The sequence below is a fragment of the Opisthorchis viverrini genome (assembly GCF_000715545.1).
Source record: "Opisthorchis viverrini unplaced genomic scaffold opera_v5_91, whole genome shotgun sequence".
Classification (NCBI taxonomy): domain Eukaryota; kingdom Metazoa; phylum Platyhelminthes; class Trematoda; order Opisthorchiida; family Opisthorchiidae; genus Opisthorchis; species Opisthorchis viverrini.
In genome coordinates this window covers 193709-212038 of record NW_008751746.1, presented here as the reverse complement: position 1 = coordinate 212038, position 18330 = coordinate 193709, and the positions used below count along the sequence as shown (strand labels likewise).

At 44.4% G+C, this 18330-nt stretch overlaps 1 protein-coding gene across 1 annotated transcript; it reads right to left on the bottom strand.

Moving 5' to 3' along the window:
• Positions 1 to 2079: 2079 nt before the first annotated feature.
• T265_05022 (hypothetical protein) lies at positions 2080 to 15959 on the bottom strand (the record flags this gene model as incomplete). The annotated part of the gene is made up of 8 exons (XM_009169922.1): positions 2080 to 2378; positions 3656 to 3852; positions 4994 to 5237; positions 5642 to 5804; positions 5904 to 6282; positions 9081 to 9164; positions 13615 to 13989; positions 15750 to 15959. 8 exons carry the CDS (start codon positions 15957 to 15959, stop codon positions 2210 to 2212), a joined length of 1821 nt encoding a protein of 606 aa, XP_009168186.1.
• Positions 15960 to 18330: the final 2371 nt, after the last annotated feature.

Here is an 18330-nt window from a genome sequence, read left to right as displayed (position 1 = left end):
AGTGTGTAGGTGATTGAGTCGACTTGCTGCTGACTCGGTTGATTCACGGACCAGATCCCCGTGGCAGCATGCACGACGGGCTCACATTTGTTTCCGTATTGGCCTACCAACGACTAAGGACATCCGTGCACAATCGTCAACGCCGCATGTTGTTTGCACTGAGCCGTCTGTGCAATCAGTTGAATGTTCTCCTTAAGAGAATAAGGCCGGAGGATGTACGGGAGTTGGCGGTTCCGGAATTAATTGATGACATAATTATCAAATAAAGTGGAGATATCTATATTGCTGTGTGAGTTCGTACGTCAAAACGACAGTTTGATCGAAGATGATTACTGGACATTGTAGTCCAGTGGTCGGCAACCAGAAGATTCAAATGGAACCTACTCAGGATGAAATAATCTAAGATTTTCGAGGGTTGTGGCGGAAACAGCTTCTCACACAGGTGGCAATGGTTCTGTAACACGGCAATTCAAATGAATTCAGTAAGATACACATGAGAAGACACGAATGGAAACACCGCATATTCTCCACATCGTCCGGCGTATTACACTGTTATATCTACAAACGAGTGAAGTCAGTTTAATCAGACCAAAAAACCCTCAATAGCACGTAATGTCGAACGTTAAAAAAACTTAGTCTCTGTACACGATGAGAGATCTGTAACGTTTTCTAAGCCCATTCGACTCCCTATCAGAAAGGCTCAGTGAAACCTATGAAAGACACAGAAAGAGAACAAAAATTAGGACGGACGATGGCCAATTCTCGTCTGGAACTGTTTGACCTGTGAGTTCTGTATAACGGAAGCACTCATAGGCTCTTTAGAGAGAGCAATGCACGTAGAAATGCTTTCTGCGGAAGCCTTGACAGTTGACAAGCAAGTCGTTTGTATTATTAGGCACGATGGATAGTCCATCACCCCTATTGTCAGGGCTCATGAACATCAGCCAGCGGCTGACCTCAACTTCCATTTACCTCAAAGAACTTCAAAGAACTTGAACGCTAATCCCACACTGGTAGACGCCATTTGATCCCCGTTTTTTGCTATTCCGATTTCGTTGACAGAGGCAATATGTTGGGTCATGAAGTTGTGTACTAGGTGTGTTTTCCCATCAGCCTGACTAAACGTCAAAGACAACAATCTACTCAATCCCATTCGCGATAAATATGGTGCAGATACGCCGGTCTTCCGAGGCGATAAATTCAATAATCAAGGACACCGCAGCCGGGCCGGTTTGATTCTTGTGCATCTCTAACTAATTTGTACGGACACTTAACCTGAATTAGTAACAACCGGCTATTCGGCCAACTAGAACACGACTCGCTCTCATTAACTTCGTGGTAGATAGTTGAAAGGTGTATTTTCTTCTTTTAAGGACGCTCTGCAAAAACTCGACCCTGGTGACATCATAGCAAGCTACCAAAAACAGCCGCCTTTGTTCGAGCATCTTGCAAGCCGTGTGGTAAGAAGAATCTTGAAAGGAATCCGTAAGCGGAATCCCAAGTAAGCTGACGAAAGCTAACAAACGCTTCCCCGTTGTAGTTATCTTAACGTAAACTGTTAGCACACCCATAGATGTGTCGGACACAGTACAGGTGAGTGATCTGCTCACCTAGGTCGGCAATTTCGTTGCAAATGTCTCACGACGAGCCGAAAACACACCATCAGTGTGACCAAAGGTCCCTAGGAAATACACTTAACATTAGGTGGGAGCAACATTATCGTAATTTGGTTAGTGCGGTTGCAACTTGTGTTGAATTGTGGGCTGATTTACCTGCATTCGATTATTTTTTTGAACATCTCCACTGCAGTGGCCCTGTTCCTCCGTTCCAGCGGATCAGCTTTTGTATTTTTATTTTTATTTTTCACCATTTGATTGGTTAGAAACCTACTTCGAGTTGCTTCCTTTGTTTGATTTGATTGGCCCATTTGCCAGTTCTACCAAACACACATTGACAGAGAATTCGTAATAAGATTGCCGAGTTCAACGAAAGATCAACCATTAATCACATGCGGCTCCAACAAAATGAACGCAGAAAAATCGAAATCATAGATTTGTGAAAAAGAGGAAAACATGTATAAAATTTATTTAATTAAATAATCTGTCGGCGTATAAGAACAGTGGCTCTCTGGGCATCCATTTCTGAGGGAAAACAAAGGACTTTTGGTCATCGGACCGGGGGAAGAAGGGAATGAAAAATGTTCCTACCGCTATGGAGTGGTGTGGAACACAGCAACGTTCGGTGTCAGTCGGGATAATAAAGCATCGGTCTCTTCCAGACCAAGGCTCGGTTTCCACAATTCACGCAAATGACGTTGAACTTGACGCTCGAATTTTCGGTGACTTGAGACGTCTTGCTCTGTGTAGTCCGATGATGTGCTATGGGAAAGAGGAAAAATAATCCACGTGTGTTAACAGTTGCCATTGTTACTCAAACATGTGCAGTATAAAGCGAGACTACTGGACTTACAAAAAGTAGTGAAGCAGTAAAGCGGTGTGATGGAAGAGCAACCAAGGAGGTCGGTGTTCTGTAAACACACTCCAAGGACATGGTTGTCAACTTACAAGCCTTCAACGAGGACAGACTCAGATAAACGTAAAACGATCTGGCTGTTCACAACGGTCATGTTGAATGAACAGCCCTATAGCTATTTCGACCGGAAAATTCACACCTAACACATAGGTCCTCATAAAGAGTGACAATAAAAACCTCAACGGACTGAGCAGAAGCAGGTGTATTTGGAAAACGGTCCGCTGAGGGAGATATCTATCCAAAAATGGATAACGGGAGCATGATAACTGAACAGTAATGTAGTCTTGTCCGACAGTTTAATTCGTCCGTAAATTAAATGCCCCGTTGCAATAAAACGGCATACAATGAACGCAAGGCAACGGAACGGAACGCCACTATAAGTTAAGTAAGAAAAAACTCACCAACCTAAAAACAGCGTAGGACAGATAACACTGTCATAGAGATTGGTTGACAGTCTGCGCACATGACACGTCGTTCAATAGCCACACAATCATTAGCAGCACCAATGGGAAGTGTACAAAGACACGCCACGTGCACCCATGTGGCAAAGTCGCCGTTGGTTTAAGGCCCAGGAGTACACTATCATTATTCTTGAGTATCAAAAGGTCTCGGCAGGTAGAATGCTTATGATAAAGGGTAGAGTGTACACATGCCCAAAGTAGCGAGTCTCAGGGTTTGCCATTCACGGAGAGCACTAACGAACTTCTTGCATGATTAACCGCCAGGACTAGTTCAAGTCGAATTCAAACATGAATAGCAGAAGTAGCTGGGCATAATGTACATTATTACGCGAAATAGATCTTTACAGACGTAATGCGTTGGTTGACAGTGGGAAACAAACAAAATTTAAGTTGGATTCAATTCAAACAGATGGTATTTCAAGAAACACGATTCCTCCGAAACAAAGACTAACGATACACTTGACAAGAAACCGATCAAAACACAAGTTAGTTAGCTGTAACCGATGTGCTAAAGGAGAGATCACGGAATCCATAACCAATGGAAACTCGGATCAATGATCTAGTTAACGATTATTAAAAATGACACTCAACGATTCGTTTGATGAACAACACAAACAGTTGCAAAAAATCCATTCTTCGACTTTAAAAAGCTAAAAACTTACTCGAAGTCAAATGTTGTCTGTAAGCTGAAAAGAAGCAATGCGTCTTTGTACACTGTGTTCTGCGAATCGGCAACGCCATGAAACAGTATGACAACTTCAGGGGGCAGTTGGTCCACGGATGGAAAATGAAAGCAACGAATGCCTTGGTCATAGAGCCGTCTGAGTTTAGCGTCAAAATGGAGCTTCAGTAGTGCATCCTAGTCAGAAAGGATGAATTTAAAATGTCCGGTTTTGGTAAAAGTAGCAACATAATGAGTGTACGCCAAAGCTTTGTTGTTTTAATGGAGATGTGATCGGGTTCAGAAAATTTCAGCCATAAGAGAGCCCTCGTGTTTACTGGGGCCCATCAGATAAGCGGATAGGTACAGAACAACTGACACTTTCAGCCTGTTTCACACGCACCCGCTAACTAACCCGTACGGCTGATGGCTGATGCAATCAAACAAACATCTGTTTACTAATGAGTAGTTCGTGTTTTGTCCGAATAATCGTCGATCCGTGCGTCCAATGGTTTGGTAACCATCAGGGCCTCGACGAGGTCCGATAATCATTCGGAAAGAAAAACATTTTAACTATTCATCAATTTTTGATATTTCAACCTGTAACTGAAGCCTGGAAACACTGTGCGGCTGTTTAATCCTTACTGGGAATCACCAGCAGTGCGCATTTCAATAAACTCTGGGGAGATTCGAACCCTGTAAGTAGTTTGAACATTAAACCATGGGTGGGTATTCAGCAGAGCTCAAGAGGGCTCACTGGTTAAGGTACGACTTTGCTGACAGGAAGGTCCACCACTACATCTCGACTCCTCCTAACTATGCTTGGTAACCTGGCAGTATCTAAGCCCTCGCGCTTCCTTGGGGTGGCATGGCGCTGCACCGATCCTCCTAACTATGCTTGGTAACCTGGCAGTATCTAAGCCCTCGCGCTTCCTTGGGGTGGCATGGCAGCTGCACCGAAAGGGTATTACAGCTGAACGACATCTAAGAAATTCCATTTTAGTGTGATTTACTCGCACACGGACAGGATACAGCGTGACCTATTCTTCGATCACGGAAATGACATCACGCGGTCGCGGGATGAATGGCTCCCTTCTAGGCTAGAAGTTCCACTCGTCTTAGGATCACCTGTCCGAAGCCAAGCGGTTGTATTCGAACAACTAGCTGTGAGGTCCCACCTTAGAAACTTTCTGGAGTTTCGTGAGAAGCGTACTGCCACTGGGTTGTTTGATGATTGTTCGGTTACACCAACAGCTGGTAAAAACAAAAAGTTTTTCACCGAGTTGATTAGAATTACTAAGTGATACCGAGAAGTGAAGATGCAGGGCAAACTACTCACCGAACTTTTTACCTTGGCTGATGCAAATGGACTGTCGTCCTCTGTTTCCATCGGGTCTACCCTTGGACACGAAGGATGTTTCTGGCGTAAAGCAATCGAACTGGCACCGATTCCAAAACGTGTAATAAAACGATGAAATAAATCGTTCGCTTCAGGGTTGGTATCTAACGACGAGGCTGCCGCCCGGTTGACAAATAGGATTATTGCCGGCATCATCAACGCATTCGCATCAGAGATGACCGAACTGGTGAGCAAAATACGGGAAGATGTAAAAGTGAGGAGGTTACAGGTTGTGACAGCGAGCAGCGAAGACCAATGCTTCGTTGAGATGAACGATGTTCCACAACAGTGCGGCAGAGGTGACAAGATAGCTCTTATAAACTACCATTTTGGACGATAGCAAGTAAATGGCAAACAAATACGTCTCACCTCACAATCCTACAGCATCTCAGCCAGTGGCTTGAAATTACCTGGGAATTGTCTTGTTTCGAGGACCCGTACAAGCAGCAGTTATTTTTTAAAATATCGGGGAGAACGAGTCATCTTCCGAAAAAACATGCACAGTTTCAAGTCAAATCGTTCGGTTGTGGAACTGTTCCGATGGCTTATACATATACACAACAAAATGCGACAGTAAATTACACTCACGACCATGAGAACCGATGCTGTTGTTCTAGGGCTGCTCGGAGCTGCGCCCAAAATCGTTTGGTTTGATTTGGAAATTCCAGAGAAAGCTGATCCGTTAGTGAATGAAGAGGAATCACGGTGGAGGACAGCTCGGGTGCGGTTCGGTACAAGCCCAGAAATGGGACTGGATTGCGGAAAAGTGACAAGATTAATCGATGAAAACCCCTTCATACACACAAGTGTTCAACAATCGGGGGAATTTCAATAAAACGACCTTACTTACTGCTACAGATTAATGGGAGAAGGATGATAAGAACGAAATGAAAAACGCGCGACCATTGGGTTTGTGGGGTCAACGAGGATCCAAGTTTGTTGAAGGGTAGATCGTCATCAGTGGGGAAATCTGTGTCTGAATTATCCGACCGGTTACTTTCCAACCGAGTGTACACGTGATTCCATTGCCGCCGAGTCCAAGGAGGAGAGACGTGACTGGACTGATCGCCACTTCCATAAGTGGCCGATTTAGTGCGAGTACGGCCGGAAGGGACGGAAGATAAGGAAGAATCTGGAGTTGTGTTCAACGCTCTCCGGCGTCGTAAATCATCCGGTGTGAATAACTGGGCTGACTGGCTGTTCTGTGGTGTCGAACTAAATGCTGGAGGCTGGAGGAGGGAAAATTTACACAAGCTAGTAAAATACGGCACCTCGTGTAAATAATTAACAGCAAGCTAGATGGAAATCACTGTTTCACACGTCTGTAGGGCTATATGGACGAATAGTCCTAACTGGCAGATCAACATAACACAGCTATCAGGTCTTCGTTTCACGTGCCGGATCAACCAACCACATCACCCAAACGCACAAATGTCTGGGGATGATGCTTAGGGTGAGCCAAATTGTGTTGCCGAATGTGTTCTGCAGGTCAGAGGTACGGAGATCAAACTAGAGCAACACTCGAGCCCTGTGCTTCCTCAATCGGGTATAAACTGAGCAGAACCATGTTGTCCGAACACAAGGACGATTGTTCAAACGATATTAAATGTGAATTCAATGAGAACAAGGAAGCAACCACCACCCAATGCAAACCCCTTCGAGAGGTAATGGTCATGGATCCTATTCAACTCTTGATGAACCGATGTGTGGTCACGTAGAGCTACTAACATAATACGAAATAAGTATGGAAGTGAAACGATAGCAACCGAGAAACCCTAGTTGGAGCAGATGTGCGGAGCTTCCCGGTCAGAAGCGGATCTGTACCGTCTAAAATTAGATCTCAGCCACGAAAGCACAACATATTGACGGATGGGAAAAAACCAAACACCGTAGAACGCTAGAAAGATTGATCGACAACATAACCGGATCAAGGATATATTCCAGCACACATGCTAGTAATGGTGAAGAACGGTAGTCTAATTACGGTTGTTTGAAGTATAGACAGTAAGAGTCACAAGTATTTTTTCGAGGTGAGGCTGTTCAAAGAGAGCATGTATTCATGGAGGCATGATTTGCGGACCTTGATTTTCACAACTCGGTCGTACTAATGCCATCAAAAGCTCAAAAAATCTTTATCTAGTTATTCCACATTTACCAGTGAATAGAACATATCAGGTTACAGAAAGGAGTCCCGAATAAACCAATCTCATCTCGCTAGCTTGTGGGTCTAACTGACCTTGTTTATCGGCGTGAGCAACCGGAAAACAACAGTTGCACTTGCAGCTCATTCAGCTGACGACGATTATATGGGTTAGGTGTAATTTAAAGAAACTTGGTCCTGACATCATTTGAAAATAATGTCAGTTCGGATGCGCTAATTGAATGTTGATCTGCACGCCGATTACGGTGACTTGGTTGCAGACATTTCGTCACTAATCTTCAGTGCGTGTACTTTCTTCTCATCTGCTTGAATTTATATAGTGTATGAAAATGACTGAAAAACAGCTTATCGCGTTGTGTTGGATTATTAAGTTCCTTTGGCTTGGTCGGCTAGTTGAGAACCTCCGTTTACTTCTTCCTAGCGATTGATCTCTGCGTTTGGCCCGTTAACCAGATGTCTTTTTGTGTTCATTTCAGTCATTTGACTCACTGGCATGTTCCATTCAAATCGATCTATAGGTTCGATTCGAGCTTTCCAGTTTTCTGCTGCCCGCACTCAGCAGCTAAATCTGTTAGACCGGAATAAGACTCTGACCAAGAAAGCAAACGACAGAAATGAACACAAAAAGACATTTGATTAACCAACCAAACCCAGCGATCCGTCACTGTAAAGAAAAGACGGGGATCGAAACCATTCAATGGAGCTCGAGGAAATCAGACCACAACGTGACACAAGTTATGAAGGTGTCAAAGAAAGCGGAGAAAAACTGCTAAAATATAAGAGCAGGCCAGAAAGCGGAGCAATCAGAACTGCGATGGAATCTGCAAGAAGCAGGCTTTTCAAGAACCAAGCAAATACGAGGTGTCCGGGTCAATAAACGCACCACAAATTGCGAATGGACCAATTCAATCATTCAACCAGCCAATCATACAACGGATTTGAACCACTCTTTTGTACGAACTGTACGAACTCAAGCAGGTAAAGACAAAGTGGCCACCTACCTTGCACACCTCACAAGTTATGACGAAACGCCTGCCAAGTTCGCCGAATAGACCAACAGCCGCCTGGTCTACAGCTAGTGTGCGTTCTATTCGTACGATCCATAGATTGCATAAATATACTTTTGGTAGCGGCCGCAAACTAATGCATCACGGTGTGTGAAGCCACTGTTCTATTTCAAACGGGTGAGTGAAATACTGGGGAGTATATACCTCGTAATACCTCCTGTGGACTAGTCGCCACCGCCACCGTCGACGTCGACAATAAGACAGATGCATCCCTTTAAATAGGCTTAGCGATATGTCAGTGATCCTCATAAAGATTTAGACAAAAATTCAGTCAGAGAACATCTGGTACGGTTTAATGATATATTCCACGATAATACGCCGGTGTTCAGTAGTAACTCAACGAACATGAAGACGATGACCCTGGTGCGGTCCAATGTAATAATCTGTGGTCTGCTCCTGACATATTGTTGCCGTTCAATCCCGAAACAATGCGAAATTCTCACATTGAGGGCTGTGTTCACCGTCATGCAAGCCGCGCCTTCCTGAAGTAACCTCCTTTCCTTTATATGGAGGAGGTCATAGTTCATTCATATTCGGAAACCGATACAAAAGTGTGTGCACCCTAGCAAATGAGTCGAACCTCTACTGCTGAAGTAGCGCAGCGTCGCCGACTTGTTACAAAATATTTATTTACACCAGTGGATTAGACTGTCCTGAAAGCCCTGTATTGAAAACCAAGTACCACTGCCTCGACCCACCCACTGGTTTGATTCAACTTTGTGATTGACAACAAAACTGGTGAAATGGAACCAGTAAAAACTCTGACATCGACGCCCGCTTATGTTAGGGGAAGACGTACCGATAAAATGGGCTCTGTGTTCTGGTTCACTGACGTAGAGGCAGTCTTCAGTTTGGGCATAGCGAAGTAACAAGAAAGGATTACCTGAAAAAGTAATGAAAAACATCCAGTAGGGGATTTCTGATCCCCTGTAATCCCTTCATATAAATGATAGAAAAGATGCTTAGAGGAATACTCACAAGAGATGAAAACACCACAACAGTGGAAAGATCTCAAATTACCAGCCAATGAACGTGTTGTGTAACAGACACAGATGAATAGATCAAGAAGTACGGGCACAATGGTGTGTTTTCCCGTTTGTCTTGCTTCGACACAGACGCTAGTGGGCATGTCGCTCCTCTGGAAAGTACTCATCAGCACTATCAGTCAGTCATGAGCTGGTCTGGGATGTCCCGAATAGCCCCAATATCCCCCTTCTTTAGTCTCTTTTGAGGTGTATTGGTATGCAGCCCGATAGGAAACGCATTTTAGAGCCACAGATGGTCTACGAACGTGTCTACTAATATCCACCCTGATCGATAGAGTTATACTTGGCATCATACGGGTGAAGCATTGCTCAGCAACTTTTGACATTTGTTCTGCGGTACATTCCTAAGTCTTTGGATTTGCATACACTACCTGCAAGATATCATGCTAGCACAGGAATACATGCAAAAGGCAGAATTGAGAGTACAAGCATACTGTTTGCAAAAATGAGTCAATAAACCGCCCATTATTTGTATGAAGAAACCGGCAGGCTGCATGTGATTTGAAAATGAACCTCTTCAGCTATCCTGTATCGATTAGTTTAACCTTTTCCGGCCAGACAAGTTACTTCCGAACGACGGACCTCCTAAGGCACCAACGCATGCCCATCACATGCTTCAATCGTTCTAACTCCGCTATTGGCTCGGACGGCCGAGCGGATAAGCTCGTGGACAACCATTTCGACTTATTTTCATGCCCAACATGGGTGCGTTCACGTTGACTTCCAGCCCCACTCGTGGTATTTCGGAAACAAATAAGAAGAATCTTTATGTTCTTATTGTACAACCTAGCTGGACTTTTCAGTGTGAGGTCATAAAAGCCAAGTGTCCGTCCATATTGTCAAATGTCAAAACCACACGGGCTGACCACCGAACTGAGTTTGGACACGTGAATAACTTGGCTGGCTCTTTTATCGGACAAAGCCAATAAAGCTTCAGTAACATTGCTCGATATCCATCAGTTCGAGAATTATATTCCCAAAGTCTCAGGGCTTTCGTGGACACCCGTTCGATAAGAGACGCGTGGCCTATCATCCATGGTGGAAATATATCTAGTTGGCTCAACTTCGATTGGTCCGCCTGAGCACGAAGAACCGAGTAATACAAGACCTCCCGTTCCATGGTACTTGATACGTTTTGCTTCACACCACATCACTAAGGTACATAATTACGAAATGACTACTATATGTAGAGGGCATTTAGAACATGTGAAGGGTGTGCTTTGGTGTGGAGAGGACCGTAGGTGAAAAGTGAAATATCGAAGGAAGCCGAAAGACGCATAGGCCTCACTGCACTGGTCTGCATATGTAAGCTGGCGTGGTGACCTAGAGAAAATAGATACGATATGCAGCTTTTATATTTTCCAGCCACACGCATGTATTTTCAATGGTGGATGGCTCTTTGTGTACCAGTCATCGATTCCGACAGAAATTACCTGAAAGCGTGATGGCTCAGTAGTAAGAGCGCGAATTTACTAACCGGAAGGTCTGCGGTTCTAAACCGACCTCCCCTGTCTGGGCTTGGGCAACCTGGCAATATCCACCGATATATATATATACCAATGACTTTCCGGCTGCGTTTTTCAACAGCGTGTAGTTCAAGCTGACTATGCAGCTAGAATAAACGGAGGGATCCGATTCCACAAACACGCACTACTGTACGCCGCCAATCACACGAGCCTAGGATAAAAGTGTTCATGTTATGACATTGCCAAAGGGACCCGACTGTGATAACATGGCGATAACATAGTGATCCGTCTATGCAATTCTCCGATGTAAACGTCTAACCCGTTTTTCAAGAGGAAGCCGGCGGTTGCTGATGACTCAGAAAATGAGCTGGATCATTTTTTGATCCACATCTAATGGGTACATTGTGATACAACGGCAGTTGTTCCCGTGATCGTTAGCTAGAGATGAATGGTTCCACTCTCTTACAGACAAGGTCTTGCTCTCAAGGTCATCAAAATATGGTGTCAGTATCAGGTTAGCATAGAAGCCTCCCACAATCACCCATCACATTAATAACCTGAATTTAATTTTCAAATTCAAATGATGGGAGATTCTATTTTCACTTCCAACTTATGAAGTCACACATCATGAAGTTCAGTTAAATCAAGAAATTATGCAGAAGGGGCTGCAAACGGTCCTTTCACACGCTCACGAACCCGAAGGAATATTAGTCTTCCATGATTCAACTAAGGCGTTTGAGGTACATTGAACTGCGTCTTCGAAGCATTTCGCTTAGGGAAAAAACGACGCCATGTTTGGAGGACAGCTCTGCATAAATTTCAGATGTGGAGTGGATAAGATCTCCATGTCCTTTCAAAGGCATTCCCTACAGAACAACATTTACATGCCTTTAATCCAATCGCTTTCGTCTTTGATCTTCAGAAGCATTCGATAAGAGAAGTGAATCTTCTGTGCCTGACTAATTCAGTTGCACAATGACGTACTGAAAGATTTTCAAACACCAGCAAGAAGAACCGCATTAAGTTCACTCGAGAATGCATGGAAATTCCACAGCGCTCAGCTTAATAGCGGTCGCTTTCATTTTATCCCGTCACGCTTGGTCTATCGTCTGGAAGCTTTTCGTCAACAAAGGTTGGGAGCAGAACACACGACTGTCCACATAAAATCTGCCCACTCAGCTTACCCTGAAAAGCTTCCTCTGATTTGTTTCTCAGGATCGCTTAGTGACTGGTTTACCACAGGTCCGTATATAGCAGCAAATATGAAGTGGCAGCGTTGGTCTCTTCATCACAAAGCACATGTACTTCGATTACATATCCCCATCAGGCTGTCATGGGCGACGGCACGGTAACAACAACCACTTCACTCTTCATGACTTACAACTGAAGAATTCTCCGAGCTCACCGAGTACATGCAGCCATATATTCTTTGTCTAATACTGAAGAGGGTCTTCGCCATTAGTGGGTCATTCGCTATTCCCTTCAGTTTTATTGCAGTTCTTACGGCAGCACTTGGCTACCACAATGTTATTCACCTCACACGTGTTGGACTCTAACGCTGACCAACAGGAAAGAAATGCGAAGAGATTGCTCGCGAATGTCTGTGATCAATAATTCCCGAAGGTGCTAGTAAAACAATAGATAAACCAACTATGGCCTTCGGTTCACTTGTCTCCTAAAATTCCTTCATGGTTTTCTGCCAACGACTGGCGATTTGCAACACATCTGGTTCTTCGTGGACTTCTTTGAACGAGGAAAGAACCTCTGTGGCATGCTTTTTCAGTGAGTCTGAAAGTTCTGGTCTTTTGTAAGCTCAGTTTGTACGAGTACCTAGCGAACTGAATCCACAGTATTGGCCTCACACTTTCGCCAAGTCCCTTTCTCTCCCGTCTTATTGCTCTCGAAATGGAAATATCTTCCGTGAATACCGATGGCCTGGTTCCACCAAAACTATGTTTACCTTCACATTATATATCATGTAATGTTTGAAACCAGGCGCAACCAGGGTGTCGCAAAATTGGCCATTTTTATAGCGTACCGAACTGATTGGGTAACTTAGTTTCATGAAAGCAATGGTAATTGCTTAAGCATCGTTCAAAAATGCATCCGAAGTAAACCAACCATTTGACAATAACTAATCGATTGCCGTTATCATTATATGCGAAGTCCTGATGCACCGTTTCGTACAATTGCATCAAAGTGTGATCAGACTGATTCAGCCGTAGCTGCGGAAGCGTTCAGCTATCAGCTTACATACATTCACGCATAGTTCATCAACTAAGTCATACTAAGTGATAGTAACATATACGAGCTAAAGATCATCTTTAACAACGGCAACAATTAGAACCTGATGTGTGTAATTTAATCAGCACCCCGTAATAAGTATAAAACGATTATTGTGGTGTCTTCAACAGTGGAACACTTCATCAAACAGTCTGCACAAGACCTGCAGTGACTTGGGTGAACGAAACAGCCCTGGAAGTGGGAATAACATTTTAATCAGGCTCTCCTCTTGCTGAACAGTGAAGGTCCAGTTTCGGGGCAGCATGTGAAGTGGTTTGCAGATGACTGCTGAATCCACACACTATAAACTTCTAAACGTCATTTTGTGAACTAAAATTCAACCACACCCGATAGGCCCAAACGGAAGAACAGACACCTGTTTTGAGCCTTCCACACACCTTTGGAAATAAACGAAGACCAGCAAAAAAGACAAACAACGTTTCAAGATTAAAGTTTATTTGTTCAAGCGCAAAATATATGTACAAAATAAATATATCTACAGATAACTAGGTCAAGAGAGCTTAGTACGCTTTTTTACATGTGAGACAGCCTCAGCTTCATGGACGGTGCCTTCAGAATTAGCCGCCTGTGGACGTTTTCTAGACGTGCGCCTTTTGGTATCGGGAACTGGAAGGTCAGTCTCCGAAGAAATACCAATCGGTGAGTTTTCTTGAAATATACGACCAAAATAAGCAGTTGTGTCAGAAGGTGGGGAACTCAAGTTTGTTGAGCAGGCCTCTGCGGCTGAAAAATTTAAGTCTGGGGGCTCCTCAATCCGTTCGATAAATAAGTCGGAATCAATATCACTTGCTGATTGATCGAAACCTAGCTCTTGATCCAAGTCGATCAATTCGTAAGGCCCGAAATCAGCTGTGGTCTTTCCGAAAGTTGATTGCAAAGCGTCGTCTGGGGGCTATTGAAAAACGATATAAAGGGTATTCATCATCATCATCATCACCATCATGGACATAATGAAATTAGTGTTCAACACCGATACTCCGTAGCCGTACAACCATGATTTATTTAAAAGCTTTATGGTGAAGAAAAGAATAACGATGAATAGGGAAGGGAGTTAGAGCTACTTTACTACAATCAGTCCGATGTGTCTACACCCCCAGACACTTATTCAGGCAATCTGGATAGAAACTGACAACAACAGCGCCAATGACATCAGCTGGTAGCCATATCTTCCAGCGTCTCCAACCAGGCGCAGTGAGGATCACGTGGTCCCTATCCTGGAAGGCGAGTTTCGTTATTTATTTTATACCCCTCTGACAGGTCAAGGATTGGCCACGCCACTCTGAATGAAGCGCGAATTAAGCACTCTCTTAGGCAAACGATAGTTCTGCACATGCAACGCATTGCCTAACAAACGCAGCTTCTGGTGCTAAACACATTGTACAGTCGCTTTCTGGTCCCCTCGCTAGGGATTCACCGACACAAACCTGCACGAGCTAGGGTCCTGAGACAACGATTGTCGAACACCTGAAAAAACTACCCGAAAAACCATTCCCAATACAGCCCGCACTGTAGCCTGACACAAACGTCCGTTGACATTCGGGAATATACCACTTTGACGCTATAAATGCCTCAAATTAGCAAACGCGACCCGAGTCTTGCAGATTCGTGCATTTCATCTGTCACACCACAATCAGAACGAACACAATCTCCAAGGTACGTAAAACTCTCCACAGAGTTGAGAATGTGCCTCTGATGAGGATAGACCAACAACGAAAGTGAACACCCGGAACAGAGCAACCAAGCATCTTTACCACGGTTAAGCAATGCTTAGAGTTTCAAAGCCGAAGAGTTACATGTATTGGCAATCCTTGAATCTCGCCATCCACCGACCGCACAAATGCAACCCTCATGGAGCATGAGGCTGACATACCATGTATTCTATTAGTACTACACATGAGCACAGCCCAATCGTGATCCTTTCTTGCTCTATTCGCAAAGCGATTTCTGATAAGTATGCAGAAATGCCAGACACATCCCAAAGCTAATTGTTCGAAGCAAGTGTGTAAACCAAACGTTGACCTGGAGTTACCCAGATACAGCCTTCACTTGTAAGTGGGTAGCGAAATTGATGGTGAAGTTTATGTGAAAATGTCAATGATGAGGTTCTGAGTGATGTATAGGGCCTGTACTGAGTATAGTCCACTGGATATGGATCACCTGAAAACTCTCCCGGCTGGTCTGATTTACAAGCGCTAACTATAATAGTTTCACAAACAACAAACATCAGTAACCTGACAGACGTGTCCGACGTGTCAACGAAAACCGATCCAAAAGCGCTGAAATGTTTTTAGCTATTGAGTCGGTGGGTAGCCAATGGGTACAGCAGCAAAGCGCCGGTGTTAAACACTGATGCTATGCTATCTATAATGACTATGTTGATGAACCAGTGGGGTCAATTATTAGCCCTAATGAGCCATTCATTAGCATACAAACCTATCCGATCCCAGGCAGATGATCGTTTAATCAGACCAGTTTCCTGAAAGTTTGAGTGGAGGAAATCGGACTGGCAAGCAGTCTAAAGATATAAATATGGATCACTAAAGAAGGGGAATGTCCAACAAAGAAAACTGAAGGAATTGGAAGTATATACCTGGGGTACGTGAAACAATTGCCGCGCGTATCCTCACTGAATGCAGTTCAAGAGACACTTACCATTAACGGAGCGAATAGGTCCGATTCGTTCTCATCCACATCCAAGCCATCAATATCTGCATCCACCAGTGAAGTGAGCGAGAGGAACTCCATTTTCAGCCTGTTATCTATGTCATGGAGCTCTAATAAAGCCGATTCCAAAAGCTTGCGTCGGGCTTTGATACGCTCAGCAAGGAAACGAGCGATGTGCCTTGGTACTCGAATTGGCATATTTTTGTGTGAAAAATGGAATCCAATTTATTAATAGGCTAAAACGAAGAAACAAAAGACTGTTTGAATGAGCCATGAACTGTACTGTATCCACGTCGTATTCGAGTTAGGGGCTGACGGTGAAACACGAATGACTACATGTCACACTGTGTGAGCACTTGTGTCGAAAGATTGTTCTGGCTAGAAACAAATGAAGTTCAGCACATGATTGAAGTCAATTTTCACTACCTCTGCGTTGAGTGTAAAACCCGAATCGGTCGTCAAGATGGCCTTCACCAGGCTTTGGTGGCCCAGCCTGAAAATTTATAACACATTTTCGGGGCATAGCTGCAAGGCATCACAGAGGGCAAGACATCGACTGTCAGTGAAAGTGCCGTAATGACTATTTTCGTGAGTTGCTTGATGTCAGACAACTGGAATTTCATATGGTAAAGAGAAGCACTGCCAGTAACTGCAAGGGTTGTGACTAACCCCTCCCAATGAGCCATCCCGGTTCAGTTAGTGACCCGATGCTTCAGATACCCCATCCAAACTGGCCAAGTCTCATAGCCGTAAAACAATACAGACCGCACTGTGATCTGATATAGCCTCCTCTATGACCAAATGAAGTGCCTTTTTGATGCCACAGGTGAAGTAAATTAGCCAGATCGGTTCTGGCCTCCGAGGTTTGTGAATTAGCTTAGTCTGTCACACTACCATCAGTACTCATACAACTCCCCAAAAACATATAGTGTTCCACAACCTCCATTCACTCTTTGAATTCACAGAGGTATGTCAAAGAATGCACATCCGGCAGCATCCCCGGATGCACCACTTTGCACTTCATGGCCCGAAGCACATGCTGAAAAACTGGATGACCTTGGTTAGCTTTCTAATAGTGATTGTGCTTCCTACTCTTCTTCAGGCTTCACTGTTACCTTCAAAGAAAGGAACTTAGAAGCCAGAATATAAAACATAGAAAAGTGGTGCCACATGTGGAAGGCCGGATATAAGACTGTCGGGATCAGAAGTGAACCATGTTATGCTCTTCCCATAGCGTGGAGACGCCTATATGTCGCCATATAGTACCGAACTTAGGTACGAAGTACAAGCTTTGGCTTAACGACGTCGCAGGCGATCAAGCAACTCGTACTATGAACCATGATCAATTGTTTAGAAATGGGTATTGTTACATGTCCACAGAGGTGAGATGGCCAAGTGGTTATAGCGCAAACTTACTGACCGGAAAGTCCGTGGTTCGAACCCGACCTCTACCTCTCGACTTCCCCTGTCTAGGCTTGGGCAACCTGGCAGTATCCCGGCCCTCGTGCAGCCTTCGGGCGGCATGGCAGTTAGGTACCGAAGGGGTGCTAGCGCTGAACAAGTCCACAGATCAATACATAGGATCGAGGCTTTCGCCCAAGCTTATAGAACTGTTCTTGTCGTTTACTGGCTTCCGTTCACCCGAAAGACACAAGCAAATGGTGTGGCAGCATTCTCAGCGCCGAGAAGTAAGCTTGCCACATAAAAGGGTGTCTGAAAGTGCCTTGAACTGGGTACTCCATGCAGCGTGAACAACCGTCGGAGGAAGATTATTCCACGCTCTAACTATCCGAAATGAAAAAAATTGTCTAGCACAAACGTGCACTCTGAACTTGAAAATCTCCCTACAATGTTTTCGCCGTGTATCATAAGGGTCAACGGTTAAAACCCTCTTGGCCAAACCTTGTTCAAACATGGCACAATTCAGTACTAGGCATCCTAAGAGGCGACGATACTCCAGGGGAAAGACTTTAAGCACATCGAGGCGCGCTTGAGGCCAGCAACTACGCTCTTGGCAGCTCCTTGGACACACTCAAAAAGGTTAGGGTTCTTATGGTTTCTTGAGCAGATAGCTTAGACGACATAGTCAAGAAGCGACCTGACGTAAACCCCATACAATATCTGCAAGTCCATGCGAATAATAAGGTCGAAGGTGCGTCGAATCAGCCGTAGAATAACGAATACATCATCATCATCATCCACAGCATGACACCAGTGTTCAACACCGATGTTTCACTGCCGTACAACCATGACTTATTTGAAGGCCTTATTGTAAAGAAAAGAGTAAAGGTGGACGAGGGAGGGACTAAGTACTAGCTTACAACAATCATTCCGAGGTGCCTACACCTCCAGACATTCACTCAAACGATCTGGATAGAAACTGACAACAAGAACGCCACTGACATCGGTTGGCAGCCATATCTTGTAGTGTCTCCAACCAGGCACACTGAGGATCACGTGGTCCCCACCCTGGAAGGCAAGTAGCACCGACACCACCCAAGCGCTTCGTGAGCTCCTTCATACTCCTCTGCCAAGTCAAGGGTTGGCCACCTCTCTGTTTACGCCACTC